At 42.6% G+C, this 19713-nt stretch overlaps 1 protein-coding gene across 1 annotated transcript; it reads left to right on the top strand.

Moving 5' to 3' along the window:
- Positions 1–16285: 16285 nt before the first annotated feature.
- t-Grip128 (testis-specific gamma-tubulin ring protein 128) lies at positions 16286–19512 on the top strand. The gene has a single exon (XM_018102429.3). It carries the CDS (start codon positions 16400–16402, stop codon positions 19097–19099), a length of 2700 nt encoding a protein of 899 aa, XP_017957918.1. The 5' UTR covers positions 16286–16399; the 3' UTR covers positions 19100–19512.
- Positions 19513–19713: the final 201 nt, after the last annotated feature.

Raw genomic sequence — 19713 nt, 5'->3', positions numbered from 1 at the left:
ACGCGACTTTAATTGGATCCAACGAAATGGCATGAAAACTGGCCAACAATTCGATTGCCAAACTGAATTAAAACGTGGCCAAGACAAAACGAAAATCTAAAGCACAGCTCAAATGGAAAATGTTGGAAACCAAAAAACCGATAGACAGAGAATGGCAGTGAGAGAATGTGAGGGCGAATGCGATTGCCAGACGGACGATGGCAAGACCAAAAAACCCGCAGACGCGCTCAGCTGGAAGAAGCAGAAGACGAGCATGTTGAAGACGACGATGAGGCAGATAGATATCGAAGGTCGTCCCGTCAGGGGCATGGGCGTGGCCATTCGAAAGTCCATGACATGAGGCAGAGGCTTGTGCAGCAAACGAAACGTGGACGATAAAAATAATACGAGAGGCAATTTCGATTTATTGACAGGTGCTCGACTTTATTGAAACGTTTAACTTGAAAGCCCAACCGAGTCGAAGACACACACACACACACACACACACGAACACACTCCCCACACACAGATAGCTAGCAGCGACATATGCAAACCAAATTGTGCAAATCGATAAAAATTATGCGAATCTGTTATGATTTATCAAAAAGGTAACGGTATTCGCATAAATCGGAGGCTCTGTTTACCCGACTAAGCAGGAAACTGCCAGAGGCGTGGTAGAGTAAAGAGTCATCTTCCTGGGCTTCAATTTAATTACAATTTTTGCTTAGGACACGCACTATTTGACAGCGCCAAGGAGTCGTGGCGTGGATACGTGAACAGTGCGGCACGTGCCACACACACTAACATAGCGCTAGAAATAGTTGTTGTTGTCGGATTGCTTTTATCAATTCGCCGGCATTATTTAATAATCAAAATTGAATAGTCCTAATTCGAGCCGATGACAGGGTGCAGCAAAGGCAGCAAGGACAGCTAGGACAGCAAAGGCATAGACAGCGGCAGCAGGTGAGCAATCAATAGGCAGTCACATATGCGAGCGCCACGTGTCATCCATACACACACACACAGAAGTAGTGGAGTCTCATATAAGAGTATACTTCACACACACACACACACACACAGAATTGTGGTTTTCCTTTTGTCGCTTCCGTTTCCGCATAATTTTTGCAAACGGAAGACTTGAGAGCGTCGCGCTAACAAAACATTTGTTAAAACGGATGACGACAAACGCAGACAAAAGCACCAGAAAGAGATGGAAAGCAATGAAAAGAAAACAGGAGCGAAAGAGAGCGGAAGAGCGGTAGAGGTAAAACACTTGCTTAATACACTCAGAAAAAGTTATGAAATTCAATGTAATAAGACAAAGTTGCTAAGAGGTAATATGTACAGCAGAAATACCTCTCACTAATCTAAGAATATTTCCCTTAAATTTGCCTTGATCTTTCCCTATGAAAATTCTCCTTCATTTAAAACTCTAACAATTCATCTGCGAAGTTTCTCTCGCTTACATTCTCCAGCTTTCTTCTTAGTTTTCATGCAACTCGCTGGCAATTTCTTCGAGTGTATGCGACGCACACTAATTCCGCCTTAAAGCTTACATAATTTTGTACCTTACGCAACCTTGGGCCAGCTCATGACCCGCACCTGTCCAATGCGGGCACGTACGAGCACCAAAAATGCGACCCCCATCTGCGTCGACTTCTCTGGCGGGTTGACTGGTTGGTTGGTTGGTTGGAGGAAAAGGTTGCATGTGATTTGTGTCAGCCGGGCTGAGCGAACGAAGCGATATGTAGCCATGGATGCCAGGATGTGGCACAGACTATATATTATGGGCGCCGGGCGACAGTTACAACAATAAAACATTACGGATGTCTTGTCGCTCGTCTTGTTGGCCGACGCGTCGCTGGCACACGAGCCGTGCCCGGGCCAGGACACGGTAATGAAGGATGCCAGGCATTTTCTTGTTATTTTCGTTTCTTTTCTTTTCTTTTCTTCGCTCTCTTTTTTTTTTTTTTTTTTACTTTTTGTCATGCCAGTCGCGGCGGAATTATCCATATAGTTAATGCGTGTTGGCCGCATCGCATCAGCTTACAAGCCTTTTGGCGCACACACGCACAGTGTGACGAAATGCATTTACAGTGATCGCTGCCCGTACTGTTAGTGCGGGTAAGCGAGCATTCAACCACTGTAACTGTTCGGGCTGGGCAGATAAATAATGCCTTTTGTCGGCTTGGCTTGTCGGTTGACTTGCAAATATCACGTTACGCATACGCCACGTACGGCGCACACCACACCGGCAGCTGGCTACAGCTACAATGACAATGCATTTAAAATTCATTAATTGAGCACATTTTCAGCATGACAAAGACTATCAAAGAGGGAAAAAAGGCAAGTGTGGCCATCGGAATACTCAACGAAATTTCAGATAAATTTCATATAAATTTCACTGAAATTTCAGCTCAATTTTTGCTGCACTTCATTTGGTGAAAAGTGCGACGCCACAAAGTTGACTTCACGCCGCATAAATTAATTGAGCGCTCAAACAGCAGACTGTCTGCGTGCCCGTCTAGCCATGCTCAAAGCCGCACTATCAAAAACTTGTGTGTCACATGGCCGACCGAAGTTCCAGTTGGAGTTCGAGTTTTGGGCCTTGGGCCTTGGGCTTGGCTTGGCTTGGCTTGCCGTCTAATGCATTTTTCATGGTGCACGCTCGTCGAGCCGTGCATCGCACTCAATTTGTGTACGTGTGTGTGTGTGTGTGCGGGTGGGCTTACTGATGCAATCGAATTAAAATTTATGACGAAACCATTAACAAAGTTGCAGCCAGTCAACCATTTGCCAGCCTGATAGATAGAGAGAGAGAGAGAGAGAGAGTTTCTCCAGCCAACGAGGTCACATGCAAAACTTTGCCCTTTTCATTATGGCTCTGGAAGATCTGAAAACTCAAAGTGCTGGGGATCGCCTTCAGTTGCTGTTGTTGCTCAACTTTGTAAGTAAATCAAAGTCGCGCAACGATTTAAATGTCGACTGCAATTAGCTTTGGTGAGCTCAGTGGGTGTTGCTCGCAAGCTATTTAGATACTCTATAGAAATATGTAGGGTATATGGCACTTGTAACAGGTGGTTGATAATAAAAAGGGAAGAGCACTTAAAAAGTCTCTCAAATCTAATCAAAGCAACTCTGACAACCGATCTGAAGATCTCAACTTAGTGTTTCAGCAAGATTTCTAAGGTTCTCTCAGCCCTTTGCTGCCTATAAAGACTCAAATTGTTAAACGATTTAAATGTACGCTCTTCTATTTGTGCATACCTCAAATAGCTTACGACTTGGTCGGAGACCAAAGAAAAACTGCCCGCGTGCGCTGGCATCTCAGACATCTCGGCCAGGCGTTGCTCCCAGTCTGGCCGGGACTTGGGAGGTCTCTATCGTCTGGCAATTGCGATAAAATGCTTCAATGTTCACTCTTATTGGCTGAGCGTGAGGAATTTTTATATTAATTTATTGCTGCGACTCGGCGCTGTTCACGTTCAGCGGGCGGGGGAGGGGGGCGGCAAAGGTGGGCCGCCAAGGCGTAGACTGGGCAATCGGCTCTGGCTTTTAAATTATGAATTGAATTGGCAGCGGCACTTGGTGCCAGGTTCATGGCAGCCTTTGCGGCCTGTTTCCTGTGTGCCGCCTGAACACAGTTTTTTTTCTTTTTTTTTTCTCATAATATTTTTTTTTTTTATTATTACGTTTGTCGGATTCAGTTTTAATGGCTTTTTAAATGCCAGCTGATAAATGGCCAGCTGCATGACAAATGAGATTTCCGCTGCAAAGTGTTTGCTGTTGCCTACTTCTTGATGCAGTTTGTTCAACTGCTGAATGCCGCAGCAAGCTCAAGCTTATTAATAATTTTGTTTGACTACTTGTTTCAATTGCGAGAGTGTGGCACAGGTGATGTAATATATAAAAAATTACTAGCTGGCTATCATATTGCGCACACACACACACAGATAGCAGAACTCACAAACGTTTTGGCATCAAAATTAAATGGCATTTGTTTCGGGACAACGGCAGCTAACAAGCTGCCAGCCAGGCAGCCGAGCGAGAATCGGGCAAGACACACAATACCATTTGCAACGGCTCCCTTTCAGTCCCAAAGGCTTTGGCCGGCGCTCGAGTTGCCTTTGGCGTCGCCTTGACGTCAAATTCTTGAGCACTGACGGCCCGGGGGCGACCGGGGGACGCTCACAGAGACAGAGACAGAGAGAGAGAGAGTCAGACAGTCAGCCAACTTTTCGCGTAATTTCACGTATTTTGTGCAAATACACTCAAATATGCCACAACAACAACAACAACAACGACAACAACAACTTTGAGCAAACAAAACAAGCAATTTTTTGCGCATTTGCCTTTAGTTGTTTCTAGTTGTCGCACACACAGACATACACATACACATACATATACAGATACAGATGCGGAGGGAAAGAGACTTTGACTGGGGACTGCTTTGTCAGTTTTTACGTAAAATTAAATTTTATTTATTCATACATTATATTATTTTATTAATGCGTCTGCTAGGCAATTTGCAAATCAAGCAAAAAAAAAAAAAAATAATAATAAAAATAAAATAAATAAATAAGAGTTCTCGCAGATCAACAAGAGAGCGAAAAGGCTTGCTAAAAGTACTTTACGAGCATTGTTTAAATATTTGCACAAATAATATTGATTGCTTGGGAAATGCACAGCGTGCGTGTGTGCTTGTGTGAGTGTGTGTGTGTGTGGCGACTGAGCTTTTAAACTAATTGGGTCACTGCTTGGAGCTGACTCACTCGGACCCAGGACAATCACATCCTTCCGTCTGCTTGGCCTTAAAAGGCAAACAGCAAATTGTCTGCGCTTGAGCAAAAAGCGCAACTTCATGCGTATTTGTTGTCCTTCATCGAGCAAACGTTGTTTGCTTTGAGCAACAATGACGCTGCACTTTCTCAAAGCAAACATCATACAGCCAGATAGCCAGCCAGTGACTGCCCTCATTCAATATTGATAATTCCAAAAAGGGAACGAAAGAAAAAACTAAAGAACTTTTTAATGAACTCTAGAAGATATTAAAAATAAGACAAACACTATCTATGCTCAGCTAGCATCTAATATGTATTTATTTATGTCTTAAATAAGTCATTTCTGTTCTGCTGTTGGCTTTAAGAGCAACGACAACAAACAACAACAAAAACTAGAAAGAGTTTCAATTTCGTTGCGGAATTGTGACGCTGTTTGGATGGACTCTAAGCTGAAAGTGATTTGCCGTAACGATTGTGGCTCTCAATTTACTCGTAAAATTGTTGACAGCAGACCGAAAAGAAACAAAAACAAGGAAGTAAACACTAGAGGAAAGTGACAGACTAAGAAATACCCAGCGCAGTGAAATATGCATAAGCTCCATTTAGGCTGAATAATGAAATTAAAAAAGTAAAATATGTAGAGCAAACTTTTGTAGTTTATCTAATAAATCTAGATCAGTCATGTGATCAGCGGTCACTCCTTCTATTTATAGGCCAGAGCAATCTTGCCACCTCTAATGGGTTGAGGGTATCAAAGCAGGGCCGAGGACAAAACACTGTAGCATAAATCCAGGCGCTGCGGCATGCGCTTAAACTGATTTTTATGTGAGGAAAGGGACAGGCAGAGGGTTAGCGCAGCAGCAGCATCAACTGGTCAGGACAATAGTGCGTAAAGCAGGGGCAAATTGTCTATTTAGAGAAAAAAAAAAGGGATACAAGGTCAGCCACACAGGAATAACAACAGCAGCAACAACAGCTACAACAGCAAAAATAGACAGTTGCGACTTAACGACCCTCAACATTTTATAGTCTATAGACGAAGTCTGAATAATTTATACGCCATAAAAATGAAATCGAATTGCTGCTGCTGATGCTGCTGCTGTTGCTCTTGACTGGACTGGGGCTGGAGCTGGAGCTGGGGCTGGAGCTGGAACTGGATTGGTTGCTCTTTTTAAAAGGGAGTCATCAGGAGGCAATTTATTGCGAAACGCTTGGACATATGTGAGATTGGGCCACAGGTAATCAAAAATGCGTAGCGACTCACTTTATGCAAATTAGTTTTAAATGACAACGGCGGCAAAAGGCGAAAGTTTTTGCAGCTACATAAATTTCTGGGCCAACTCGGCTCACTGAAAAATAAATTAAATTAAATTAAATTAAATGATGTTGAAAAAGCACCGGACCCAACAAACCTCGACCGAAAATCTCCAAACCGAAAATTGTACGGGCTTGACAACGCGATAAATTTCATTATTGGGCCCCTGACCCAACAAATATTTGTTTATTGCTTTTGTTTTGCTCTGTTGCTGTCATTGTTGGTGTTGCTGCTCCTGCTGCTCCTGCTGCTGTTGTGGCGCAGCACAAAATATATGCAAAATAGCTTAAAATGATAGGAAATTGCAGTGAAAATATTTGCACTGCAATTTTGTAATCAAATTAGGCTTAACAAAAACTTTGTTTGGTTTATTAATTTATCAACAACTTTTGCCAAGTGCCATCGCAGTTTTTACCTCATGCGAGCCGAATTGAAATTGAAGCGTCACGATATGGAATTTAATTGAAAGATAGTTTTCCGATACGCAAGGCACATGAAATTGCAAAAATCTCGCGGCACATTACGTGATCTTGTTACCCAATGCGTTTCTATACCCTCAGGAAAAGGCAATGTGTGAGCGGGGCATATTAGCTTTAAGGGTATATTTGTAAATGGCAAGAGTTGGCTTATAGCACAGGCTGAGTGAGTTCACCCTTTGCTGCATATAAATAGCATTGTCTTGCCTTATTCTGCAGCTCAGCTTGCTGCAGTAGTGCTGCACTGTCAACTGCAAAAGTTTGACTTGCGCCCGTTGCCAATGTCTTGGTTGGCATGGTCGTGGCCTGGTTTTGGTTTGTTCTTCGTCGCAATCGCAGCCGCAGACGCAGCCAAAGGTGACGTGACTCGACTTGAACGTGCGCCCCATAAGTGACATCTAACGTGGTTTCTTTTTTGAGTAGAGTGTGGCAGGGGGCAGGGGCAGCGGGGGCACAGCGTAAACATGATCATCATGCATGCCGCGCGCGCCATTCACGTTGCCGCACGAAAAGTGGAAAATCGGGTTAACAGTGCCAAAAACCCAGACAATGGCAACAACAGCAGCAGCAACAGCAGCAGCAGCAGCAGCGACGTCGATAAATCAGCAACAAAACACGCCCCCCCGATTCTCACTCTGGCAACCCCTGCATCTATTCTTTGTATCATTTGCTGCGTGGCATGCCACAAAACGCAGCACGCAGGTCGTTGGGCTAAAATAGATTTAAAATTTATAAATTATGAGCATTTGTTGCAGCAAATTGAAATGTTACATTCACAGCGCGCTGATATTTCTATTCAATGCGATTTGCCACCTCTCACTCGTGGCAGCTCGTGGCCAAAATAATATGATGGCAGCATATTACCGAGCACAATGGCATGATTGAAGTCTCTATGGATGGCTCATGGCAGGCTCAGGGCGGAGAAAAATAACAGAAAGTCGTTTTAATACTCTTATATGCCCTGTAATATGGGTGTGGCATGGCAACGGAACAGAAGTGTGTATGTATGTGTGTGTGTGTGAGTGTGTGTTTTCTATATTTTATGAATTTCTTACATCAATTCTTACTTCCCATAGCTAAGCTTTTGTGTAATATATATTGATATCAGATATATTGATTTCATATTTGGCTTATGCATGCTAAAACTATTGAAACCTATATTAAGTACTGCTTCTTAGCTCCCTCAGCTAGTATCTTAGTACAACATCTTTAAGATCTAGGCCTCCCAAAGGACATTTAAATATATTTTCATTAGCCAAAACATCTTTTGACATTTTAAGCTGACATTTGAGTTTTATCTTCAACTTCCTCTCTGGAAGCTAATAAATTATTACATCAATCACATCAAGTACAATGTATATGGAAATATCTAAGATTCAAATCAATTTGTAAACAGGAAACATATACATATATATATATTCTTCATAAATGAGCTTGAATAAATAATTTCCTGAAAATTAATTAGAGCTCAAGAGAATCCTAATCTTCATCAACAACGATTTTAAAGCAGTTACATGGTATTTTAGCTTAAGTGCACTTCAATTAAGACCTCACTCAATAAAGTTCTATTTTACAATTAATATTAAATACACGTACTGCCATAGAAACTGAAAGCAAAGCAATTGTTTAGAAAGTAAATACAAATATATGTATACCCAAAGAGACTTAAATCCAGCTTGACCTTTCCACAGCGGCCTTCATTTTAGCACCTGTTTTATGGCCGTCGCTCATTAGACCTTCTTACATCAAGTAATGTGTATCTATGTAAAAATAAAATAAAATAAAAGGAAAGCCAAAATACAACAGACGAAGTACTTTCATCATTCGATGGCCTGCGGTCTGTTAGCTGGGGTCGCCCACCATCAAAGCTGGCCACATCGATTGCCCTTCTGCCTGCCGCCTGCCGACTGACGGATTGTAATCTGCTGTCAGGCATATGCAAATATGGCAGAAGAACATGTTGTCAAGTCTCAACAGGCTCGCCTCGCTTACATGCACGCATTATGCTGTCCGAATAACCAAAAAGGCCAACGGCACAAATGAATATGCGGCATGGACATAGGTAAAACGCTTACGCTTTGTTGGCCAGCTCACAGAGAGAGAGAGAGAGAGGGAGAGTGCGGGCCAGAGGCCTGAGAAGACCGTAAAAATTCTTAAGATGCCTGCAAGGTGAATGCTGCCTCAGCAGCGCTTAACTTAACTTCAAGTTTGTGCCCCCCGCCACAGCCGCAGTGCTAGGCACGTGTTATGAGCGTTTCGCTCCACCTGCTCCACCGCGCTCCAAGACAAGCGGCAGCAGGCAGCAGGTGTCGCATACACACCAAATATTTCAATAGAGCTGCGAAAGTTTCATTGACTTGACAGGTGGGGTGAGTGAGTGTGTGTGTGTGTGTGTGTGTGTGTGTGTGTGTGCGGGGTATATATATTTTACAATAAGTTGGCCCAAGTGTAATTGTTACCGTTTAAATTTCCATTAAAGGACGCGCCTAGGCAAATGGGGCCTGAGGGTTGCCGGCAGAAGTTGAAGAAGCCGCTACACACAAAATATGTCACATTTAAGCTGCGCTTTAGACAACCACAACAATAACAACAGCAATACCCTCCACAATAACAGCAGCAGCAACAACAACAACAACAATGTAAGCGGAAACAATGGCGACGTTTACAACAAAAGCCGAACGCTTTGAATAGGCCGCCCGCTATTAACAAACCATAAAGTAATTTCTTGCTTTCCTGCACGGAAATTAGACATTTTGTCAAGGGAACACTCAACTTGGACGCTGACGCCAAAGCCAAAGCCAACGTCAGCGCCAACGCCAACGTCGACTGCGATGTTAGCGTCAAGGATAACAATAACAGGAACAATAACAAGCTAAACAGGCCGGCAGGACACTCGGCTGCCAAGTTAAAAGTGAAAATATTATAATGAAGTATGTTGTTAGCTGTTTCGAGATTTTCCAAATGTATCCATCAGATATGCTGCAGAGGCTCAGCACAACACAAGAAAAAAAAGGAGGAAGAAGCAGAAAACATTTTATAAGTAAACAAGCAGCGGCAACAAAAAGTTTGTCTATTTAAAAAGTTTTTGCGCAAAAGTTATAAAACATGAAAATATTTCTTAATTATTTTTATAAACAACGGCAGCTACGACTCGCCGAAGCCGCCCCAGGGACTGGGCTCGATTCTTTTTGGCCACCTACCCGTGGACCGCCCTCGGTTGTCTGGTCGGGCAGGCGGCTCGATTTGCGTCTTCGAGTGCTGTTTGTCTTGCCTCAATTTTTTGGTTCTCTTTTTTTTTTGCCTGAGGTCAGGATTCTGTTTGATTAACATAAATACACGACGACGAGTACAAGCAAAAAGGGAAAAATAACAGTTTCAGTGTTCCCTTTCATGCTCGCTCATCAAACGAGAAGGGTATACAAGGCCTCGTCTATCGAATCACTGTATCTAGACTAGGCAATATTGAACAAATTACGCTTTTCGCACCCTAAACGAGTATTCTAAAGTCGCTTACACACGCCCACAACAATTTGAGGAGTTCTTTTTTTTTTCTGGCTCATGCAAATGTTAAAAAAATTAATTAGCTAAACACAAAAAATTTAGAGAAATTACAAACTTGAGGCTGCAGGATGTATTCCGGAAAAGGTCCTGCCACTCACCTGCAAAGACAAGAGGAAAAGTGTGGCAAGGCGTTTAAGATATTTTCATAATTAATTGAATAATATATTTTCGGGCAAAAATTGAAATATGTACATTTTAAATATGTACAAATGTATATATGTATGTGTATGTGTATGTGTATATGTGTTGTCTGGCAGTAATTTTGATTGCCGTTATCTGCATTTTATGATGCTTCTGTTGCCGCAGAAAATTTCCAAATGGTTTTTGATATATGTACGCTTGTGTTTTGGCCATGGCCATAAAATGTGGCGAATGGATAAACGGAATTTTCGGCGGTTGAATTTGTATTTTGTACTCTCGCTCAGCTGCAACTTTGATGATTTATGCCCAACCAGAGAGAATTTCAAAACACCAAATAGCAGAGTGTCAACAAAATATTTAAGCACAATTGTCAAACCTTAAAGTGTTTTCCACTATAGCTCTCCACACTTGGAGCCATCCTTGCTATGCATATTAAATAATTAATTAGTTATATATACATATATTTCATAAATAATTGGACAAGGCTAAATGTGCCTATTGATGCCAATTAATAATGTAAAATGTATTAAGCGTGGAGAGCAGCTTAGAATGCCCTCCAGGCGAGCAGGTCTATCAAAAAAGGGACTTATTTTCCCTTTGTATTTTGGTATTTAAGTAGGGTCCGATTTTCTGTTGCTGCTGCTGCTGCTGCCTTACAAAGCTAAACAATTTATTTGCAAAACAATTTTTGTATGTGGCACAACTTATTAACCCGCCATCATCTGGACCCACGCTCCGAGCCCCGGCTCCCACTTCAATTATGCCCAAACCAATTCCTTTGTTTATGTGGATTTCTTTCCTTTTTTTGCTACACATTTAATTTTTGTTCCTTTAATTTGTTTTTTTTTTTTTTTTGGTCTTTCTTGAAGCTCTTGTTATCTGCGAGTGTTTGTGGCCTGCATATTTGTGCCATACGACTTGCCATTTTTTCCACACACACACACAACAAAAACAAAAAATGTGTTTGTTTTTTTTTTCAGGCATTTTCCGGAGCCTAATGCAGAGCTCTTTACCCTCTGTTTTCTGTGTGTTTGTGTGCGTGTGTGTGTGCTTGTGTGTTTGCATTCGTCCTCCTTTGCCAGCTTTGCACCCGCAACAACAACAACAACAGCAACTAGGACAACGCTCGCAAGAGAAACTAATTTCTTGCCGTTTTCTCCTGTTTTGTGTTTTCGTGTTTAGCTCGCGGCTGTTAAGTTTTTCCCATTGTTGCTCTTGTTGCTGCTGCTGCTGCTGTTGTTGTTGTTGCAGTTGCTGCTGCTGTTTAGCTCCCTTTTTTTCCTGCAGTTTTGCGATAGCACGCATTTCGCTGTTCGCTGCGAGTTGTTCAGATACCCTGGACAACTGTGGGAGAGGGGTAGATTGAAATCGAAGTAAATGTATTTTTTATCATGCCCAAATCTCATTTTCCAACATTACAAGAGACTGATTTGATTGATTTATTTTTAAAATAAACTAAAAAAGTCATTCAGAATATATATTAAGTATTTAATTTCCCAGTTTCTCTATGCAGAAATCACTTTAGTTAGGGAATCACAATAGACTATAGTTTTACATTTCCCACCTTAACTTCTCACACACATTCACAACTATTTCAAGATCATCGCCAAGTCGATCATACCCCACTGTAAGCGGCTCGCTTGCTGTTGCCAGCTTGTTAGCATGCCATAGCTGAAATGGCATTTCCTGTTGTTGTGGCTCGACTTTGGCTTCTGCCCAGCCAAAGTCCGCCGGCTAAGATATTTAAATTATTATTCGGCGTAGACAGAATGAATTTGATTGGGGGAAAAACTAAGTGAATGCAGCCCGAGGGACTTCACGTGTCTGCCCCATGCGGCCTTTGTGCGTTTCACCTGACAGGGGTCGCTTGAATCGCGCTAGCAGGAGGCGAATGCCACCTGGTTTGCATTTGAGTGAGCGAGATGGCGGACTGAGGAAAAGAGACAGACAGAGGGGAGATATAACAATTCGTTGCATTCAATTTTCGAGAGAATTTCTTTTCTTAATTAGTTGCAGTCTGTTTAATTTATGGCATCTGCTGCCTGCCCCGAAACCAAAGTTCACCGAGGCATGCAGCATGGCCCTGACTGTGAATCTGTTATGAATGTTCAATATAATTCACATTCAATTGCCATGGGTTGGAGGCGCCACATGTCGTTCGCGTTGTTGCTGCATCCACGCAGGCATAAAACTGATGGACAGCCAGCGGGCAAGCACACGACTGCGGCATGCAAACCCCTTGTCAGCGTACGCAACCGTAAACAAAACATTCATCAACATTTTATACACTCAACATGTGCCCGAATCACAGTCTCCCGATCTCACTCCCACTCTCCCTCTCTCCATCTCTTTCACTTTCGCTTGCTCCATTTATTTGTTTGTATATGCGACCGGCTACTCCCCCGCTCGTCTTTCTTTCAATTTGAATGTTCTTTGAAAAATCACAACTAATTAACTTTGCCTATGGCTCCGAACGGGAAAATTATGACGAATCAGTTTCGGTTTAGCTGGGAAAACTGCATGTGTCGCTGGTCGATCTGTTTGCTGTGTTTGCGGTTGGGCGTACCAGATGCGTTGCATTGTCGACTATAAATAGAGAACAGATTTTCCCGAAACAGTTTCCGGTTCTTGCTAATGTTCTAGTTTATGGTTAAAAAGAGCGACGACTCAGCTAAATGAGGCACAGCCGTGAACGAGATGTGTGTGTGTGGGTGTTTGTGTCAAAGGTCAAAGACAGCAAAGTAGCTCAAAGAAATTTCAATGTCACTTTCAAGCATAATTCATGTACATAAACATCTAGACAGTAAAAATGTTATTTATGATAAATTTACATATTTATTTTACTTTAAATCATCTTTGATATTTTCTTTTTCTATTTACTTGAATCTTCTCAGCGCTCAAACCCTACTCACTGAAATTGTCAAAGATATTTCTTATTTATTTTCGAAAATATTTTGGCCGTTCAATAAATCATTGTCAGATAAAACTTAAAAAATTACAAAACAAATGTGACACTTGTCAAACAATGAAACAGAGCTTAAAGAAAATACATGGAAAATTCATATACTTTAAGCTCTTTACTTTGGCAAGGCTCAGCAAACACTAAGTAAATGTAAAGTAGTTCTCATTTCAATAAATAAAATAAGTAAATAATATATATATAAATATAAATGCTTATTCCATTCCATTTTCATTAAATATCTTATTAAATTCTTATAAAAATGCTCCTTTATTTATAATGTTTGTTCACTTCAACTATAACTAAAACTATTTGGGAAATTATTTCCCACGGACTATACAATACTTTGCTATCATATTTAACTCAGTTTTACAATACGCAAACATCACTTCACAGTTGTTTTCCACTAAATACAAGAATTCTTTTCAACTGAAGACAACATATTTAACTAGAACGAATTCCTCATTTTAGAATTCTCCAATTCCTTTGTTGCCTGTCAAATTCTTACAGCACGGCAGATTATGTTGGGCAAGACAATGGGCCAAACTATTGGCCCGACTCAAAAGATTTTTTAGTGGCGTCCTAATTGAAATATATATGTATGTATATGCAGGTATTTAATTGCCAGCTGCTGGAGCTAGAGAAGTTGGCGAAGTTCGTCGTAATTGCAACAACTCTGAAATGCCAAAGTTCATAAAAACTGAGTAATTTTTGCATTTGCCGTCTGTTGCGGCTGTTGATTGTTTCCCGGCAGCCGCAGCCATTGTTCGGAGCGTCTGTGTCCAACTTCGCCTCGGAATGTCGATGAGCGGGTAAATTCTTAAGAAACTTTGCCATCATCAACAGTGACAGGATCTGCGCCAGCCAGCCCTTGGCTGACTCGCAGGGCAGGTGAGGTGTCTGCTCGCTGCATACACAATGAAAGTATTTATTAAAACAAACTTCGTTCTCTGTCTCCATCTCTCGCTCTCCCTCTCTATCTGCACTATCTATCGGTCTCTCTTTCGTTCTTTGGTTTTTAAAACGCTCTGCACTATGGGCACATGCAATGCTTGTACAGCACAAAGAAATGTTATGTTAACCTAACAGCTGTTAAGCCTAACAGTTCAACGGTTGAATATGCGAGCCATTCAAGTACGTTAAACCTTATCCATTGGCCTAGTTCGAAATGAACTTTAGCATTGTTCATAGTTAGTGACTTTTCAGCTAGCGATTCGCCCCACTGTCCACTGTGATAGGGCAAAGTTTGGCGCAGTTTGAAGCGATTGTGCTGCAGTGGAGCGACTGAGGCCGTCGCCCAGGCGCATAAATGTCACTTAGACGCTCCTTGACGCTGGCCATGCGGCACAGACGCAAGCGCCCGGCAGCTATTGTGCTCGCAATTGCCACATCGCCGCACCCGCTGAGCAAATTGCGAAAGTGACAATTTCGACAGCCTCACAGTTGCTCGCAAATGCATCGTCGTCGGCATCGACGCCCTGCCAAAGTGTAAGTGCAAATTCAGTTTGGTTTAATTTCGACAGTCTGTGTGGTCTATGGCCGGAGACGCTGCCACTGACCAAACGCTGTCAAGTGAGAGTTCTAGCGTGCTGGCGTCCTTGCATCGCCGTCGACCTGCAACTGACGTCGGCTGCGGCGTCAGCTGCGATCTTTATTAAGTTTTCGCTTACTTTTCGCCGAGTGCGACAAAAAGTTTTGCCAGCCAAGTTTTGCCTTCAAACAATTTTCCCTTGTTTTTCTACATTTCGGCTTTTGTTTTCTGGTAAAGATTTCACTTGCTGTTTTCCCAACACTCTTTCTAACCAGTCACACCAGACAGACGAGCAGATGGACAGACGGACGGAACCTCGAGGAACTTTCATTTTGCTAAGAGTCCTTACCGAATTTCTTCTGTGTAGACCGCCCACCCCCCCGCCATAAAAATATCTGTGCCACTGCACACTGAGCTGAAACCAACTTGTTCAGAGTTTGCCGAAGTTTGCAAATATTATTGTAATTAGCCAATCGAGTACAGTGAACACTCACAATAAGGTTTCAGCTGCTGAGCTTGATTGGAGTTTATAGAATTTTTCTTAAGCATTGCATTTTTCATATATTTTGCTCCACTGTAGCACATTTGTATATTTAAGTTGTTGTTGTTGTTGTGAATGCCGGTAACTGGGTTTATTTGTTCTCTGCAGCAAATATGCTCGATTGCATTTGAGTTATTGTTTGTGGCGCAGTTGACAGGCTCCTTCCAGGACAAAGTCCGGATGCTGGACGTTCACTGGCGCCTTCATACTCCCGCCCCTTTACTGCTCTGACTCTCTCCCTCTCTCTCTCTCTCCCTCTCTCTCTTCCTCTGGCAGACACACTCTGGTCTCTGGTGGCATCGCACGTTGCTTTGGTTCTCCCTTTGGCTGCCCGTGCATATTCAATATTTTGGTATTTATCTTGTCAGACAATAAAATAAAGCAAAGTACGCACATTGTAGATAGCTATTGGACATGGAGACCAGCATGCATGCACACATCTACCCACACATACACACACATACGCACAGCCATACAGAGATTGGAGCTGATGCAGTCTCGAAATAGGTCAGTAGTGTCAAAGTTCTTGTCGCTGTTAGGTTCTCCGCATGCCAATGCCGGGCCACAGGAATTTACATTTTCGAATTTTCCTTAAGCGTACATAAGCTGCCAAGCAGTGACTACACTCAAAGAAAAAGCTGTTCTTTAAGTTTAACCGTTATAATAAAACGAAAGTCTTTTAAGGAATAGAATTAAGGTTTTTCTGCTGATTAAGTTTGATTGAGGGTATACGTATATGAAATTATATTGTGAGAGAAGAGATTTCGCAGATCTAGCTCTGCTCTACAAACAACACTAGGTAGAAGTCCATAAAAGATATGACAATCGAGTATATAGAAGTATATTCTCATGAATAGAGAAACTTGGAAGATATTGCTAGCTTTAAAGATTACACTGACAGAAAGAAACAACTTTTAATGTCTTGAGATGTATGAAGGAAGCTTCTAAGCAGTCTGAAATTATGTTTATCTAATAGGAAAATATAAAAACATTTTTTATTTTTAGATATTAGTAGGCCTTACCTAAATTTTTTATTAAATTTTTAACCGATGATATTTTCTATATTTTGTATAATATTTATAATAATAAGAGATATATTTTATATATAAGACAACATGATACTGGAGGAATGTCGAGAGCTTGTGGACCGTCAAATGCCAAAGTTGGTCAAGCTATTGCTGGAATCGGAGGTGGAGGATGATACCTATACGAATTGCTTAAACTCTGCGCTCTACTGCTTGGAGAGCTACGCCAAGCCCTTAAATACTGCGGAGAGTATCTCCCAAAATTTAGGCGACTTCTTGGATCGATATGTGTGCGAACGTCTGGAAATTATGGCGCAAACTATTAAAAAGCTCTGCAATGTGATACTCGACGATATCATTATAACGGATGGCTTTAAGTTGGCGCTGCTGGATTTTATGCTATCTGTTAACTTTAAAGCCTTTCGCTCCGCTCGCATTCACTACGACGACTATATGGCTCGAGGAAGGAATGTACTCAAAGCTCTGGCTGCGGCACAGAGCACCACCGCTTTATATGGCAGAAGGGAAAACAAATTGGATTCATATAGGGAAACGTTGAGTTCGAAAAACAAGTCAACGTCAACATCTGAGGAGGAAGTTCTGAGCGAGTCCACAGCCAGTTTACATACGATACGCTCGCAGGATATTTCCGATAATATAGAAACACTGGCCATAGGCTCTAGCTCGGACGAGCTCTATCCAAATCAGGAGGAGGAAGCGATTGATATGCCTCCTAAGTTGAATCGTTGCAGTCGCCGCTTCATTGTTGCGTTTGGCAGCTATTTGCGTAGCAAGTTCAACAATGCGCCGCAGTGCTTGATGGAGTACGGCGAGGAGGGTTTCGTCTTACGTGAGATACTCTGCATGTTCTTTCTGCCAGGCGATTGTCACTTCTTTCACATGGTCAATCATATGATAGACCTGCGTCCCGACGTCATCAGCAATAAGGAGACTAGGCTATATATAGTGGAGAAGTTTCTGCGGCCCTTGCATCACATGCAAATGATGCAGCTGTATATTAACTGTAGTGAAACATCCAAAGATAATACCGAACGAACGGAGACGTTGGTCTGCCTATCGGCGGCATTCCGGCGCTTGCTCAAGCCAATTGTGGAGGTGCTCACATATTTTGAGCGCAGTCTGTCCAATGATTTTGAGTTGTTGAGCCTGCGTGACTTGCGTCGCGCCACAAAGACAAGATTCGAGACTCTTGAGCGCTTGTGGAGCCTGGCGGCCGCCACATACATGTCCTATCCGGCTGAATTCGGCAACGAGCCGCACTCACGCAGTCAGCACATCATTTGCAGTCTGGTCGAGCTGACGCTGCAGACACTCACCGCAAGGGACCCAGAGAAACGCGCCTATGCGGCTGCCTTGCTCTTGAATGAGCTGCAGGTGATATGCCGTTTCCTTGACTCTTGGTGGCAGACGGGCGAGTTCAATGACTGGTACGAAGAATTCGCTTTTAAGAAATCGGAGAGAAATTGTAGAACAGAGTATACGATGCGCCCGCTCGACTATGGGCAGCCGTATATGAAAATCTGTAGGATCCATAGGATTATAAGGCGACATATCGAGTCGGCTGGACCAGCACTCGCCGCTTTATACGATTCGCGGCGATTGGCAGACTTTGTCAACGAGCATCAAGAGTTGCTGACGAGAAAACTGCATCAAGCAGTGGTGCATTCTATGTACGAGGAGCTCAGATTCTATCAAGTGCATGCGCAGATGCCTGTCCAAGCAGGCCGTGATATATTTTGGCAGCTCAGAACAACCAACGATCAGCAGTTGCGCAGCCTTTACTATGCCTATTACGTGGAGACAATGTCAGACTTAAAGCAGGCCGAATTCTGCAACATCGATGAGCTGCTGAGGCGCTGCCAAAACTGTGTGATCTATACGCCGCTCGCAGAGCTCATCTTCCAGACATTCGAGCGTCATTTGGAGCAGCGTGCTCTGCTCGTAAACCGATATGTGAATTGTCTTATCCAGAATCGACTTCACTTGGCCAAAGTGTTTGAGAAATTGCGTGCGGTCTATTTGCTTTTCAATTTCAACGAGTTTGATAAAGAGTATTCACTAGCATATGGTTATCTGGAAAATGGATTGATTGTCAAAGGTGCTGAGCAGCTGCAGGTCATTATGAATAGGTATAATTCCATGGCAATGCTCCGAAATGATCCATTCTATGTGGCGCTGCCCATTACCAATATCGAGCAGCTTTCACTGGCCTACAGCTGCAATAAAATGTTGAACGGCATAATTACAGAGCAGCAGATCAAAAGCTACAACGAGGCATTTCGCATGCGTTTGCCGCTGTATGTGACGGTGTATCGCGTGAAGCAGCTGCCACCGCTCAACAGTGATAATGCGGTGGCCGAGTCTCTGTCTGAACTGCAGGACACAGTGGTGCAAGCTCTGGAGAAGCACTTCCAAATTGAGGCCCTGCAACGGGCTGTGGATCAACTAGATGAGATTTTGCCACGCAGCGAGAAACTGTCGCATCTGCAGATAGCGCATCAGGAGTTCGTAAGCCTGATGGTATCTAGCCTAAAGCTAGGCGTCTATCGCTCGCAGCACGAGCAGCAAGAGCTGCTGACAATGGCACGCATCGTCATCTGCCTGTGGCGACGCGTTGAATACATACTCCTCTACAACATCACAGAGGAGGACACGGGCTGTGATTTTGCTGATAAATATGATGATCATAATATGGCCTATTTCTTGTCTGTAATGACTGCTACGAAGGCCATGCGCTCCCTGCATCCGTTAAAGGATATTGTCAAATAGATACTGATACAAAAAAAAAATCAGCTTAAATCTCTTCAACTGCATCAGCAAATCCGCAAATAAGTTTTTATCAATTTTCGGTGTGCGTCGCGCTTTTGTGACAAAAACCGCAAATTAAATCGTTTTGGGCTGCCTCCACGCAATTTATTTGTAGCGTGTAGCCAAAGCCGCAAGCGCCACGCCCACTCGCTTAAATGAAAAAAACAAAACTCGTAGAAATTAGAGCTGGCAGCTGGGCAAGCTCGACTATACCAAATCACATGCAGCAACCAAAATGATTCAACGGATTCTGCGGCCGCAGCGGTCGCTGCTACACACACACACACACTCACACACACACTCCAATAAATAAAATATATGTATGTATTTAAATTGCCAGCGCCTTGTTGGTCAATAAATAAAAAATAAATATATATATGTGCATGCAAATAATTTCATTGAATGGCACCAAGTGTCATAAATTATTAGCTCAAAAGGCTGGATCTGGCTCATTTTTGGTTTTTGAATCGCTAATTACAGTTGAAGTGAAAATATTTTATTTGTAATGAATTTGGAAGGCGTATACGATAAATAAGAGGGTAGTTTAAGCAAAAGATACCAATATACAAAATATA

This window comes from Drosophila navojoa, chromosome 4 (genome assembly GCF_054131105.1).
Source record: "Drosophila navojoa isolate 15081-1374.11 chromosome 4, UAZ_NAV_1.0, whole genome shotgun sequence".
NCBI classification, from domain to species: domain Eukaryota; kingdom Metazoa; phylum Arthropoda; class Insecta; order Diptera; family Drosophilidae; genus Drosophila; species Drosophila navojoa.
Note: the sequence above shows the minus strand (reverse complement) of the source record. Positions and strands in the feature narration are given on the sequence as shown.

Bases quoted from the DNA above. Each gene is read 5' to 3' on its own strand.
- t-Grip128 (XM_018102429.3), top strand. From the start codon at position 16,400: ATGATACTGGAGGAATGTCGAGAGCTTGTGGACCGTCAAATGCCAAAG.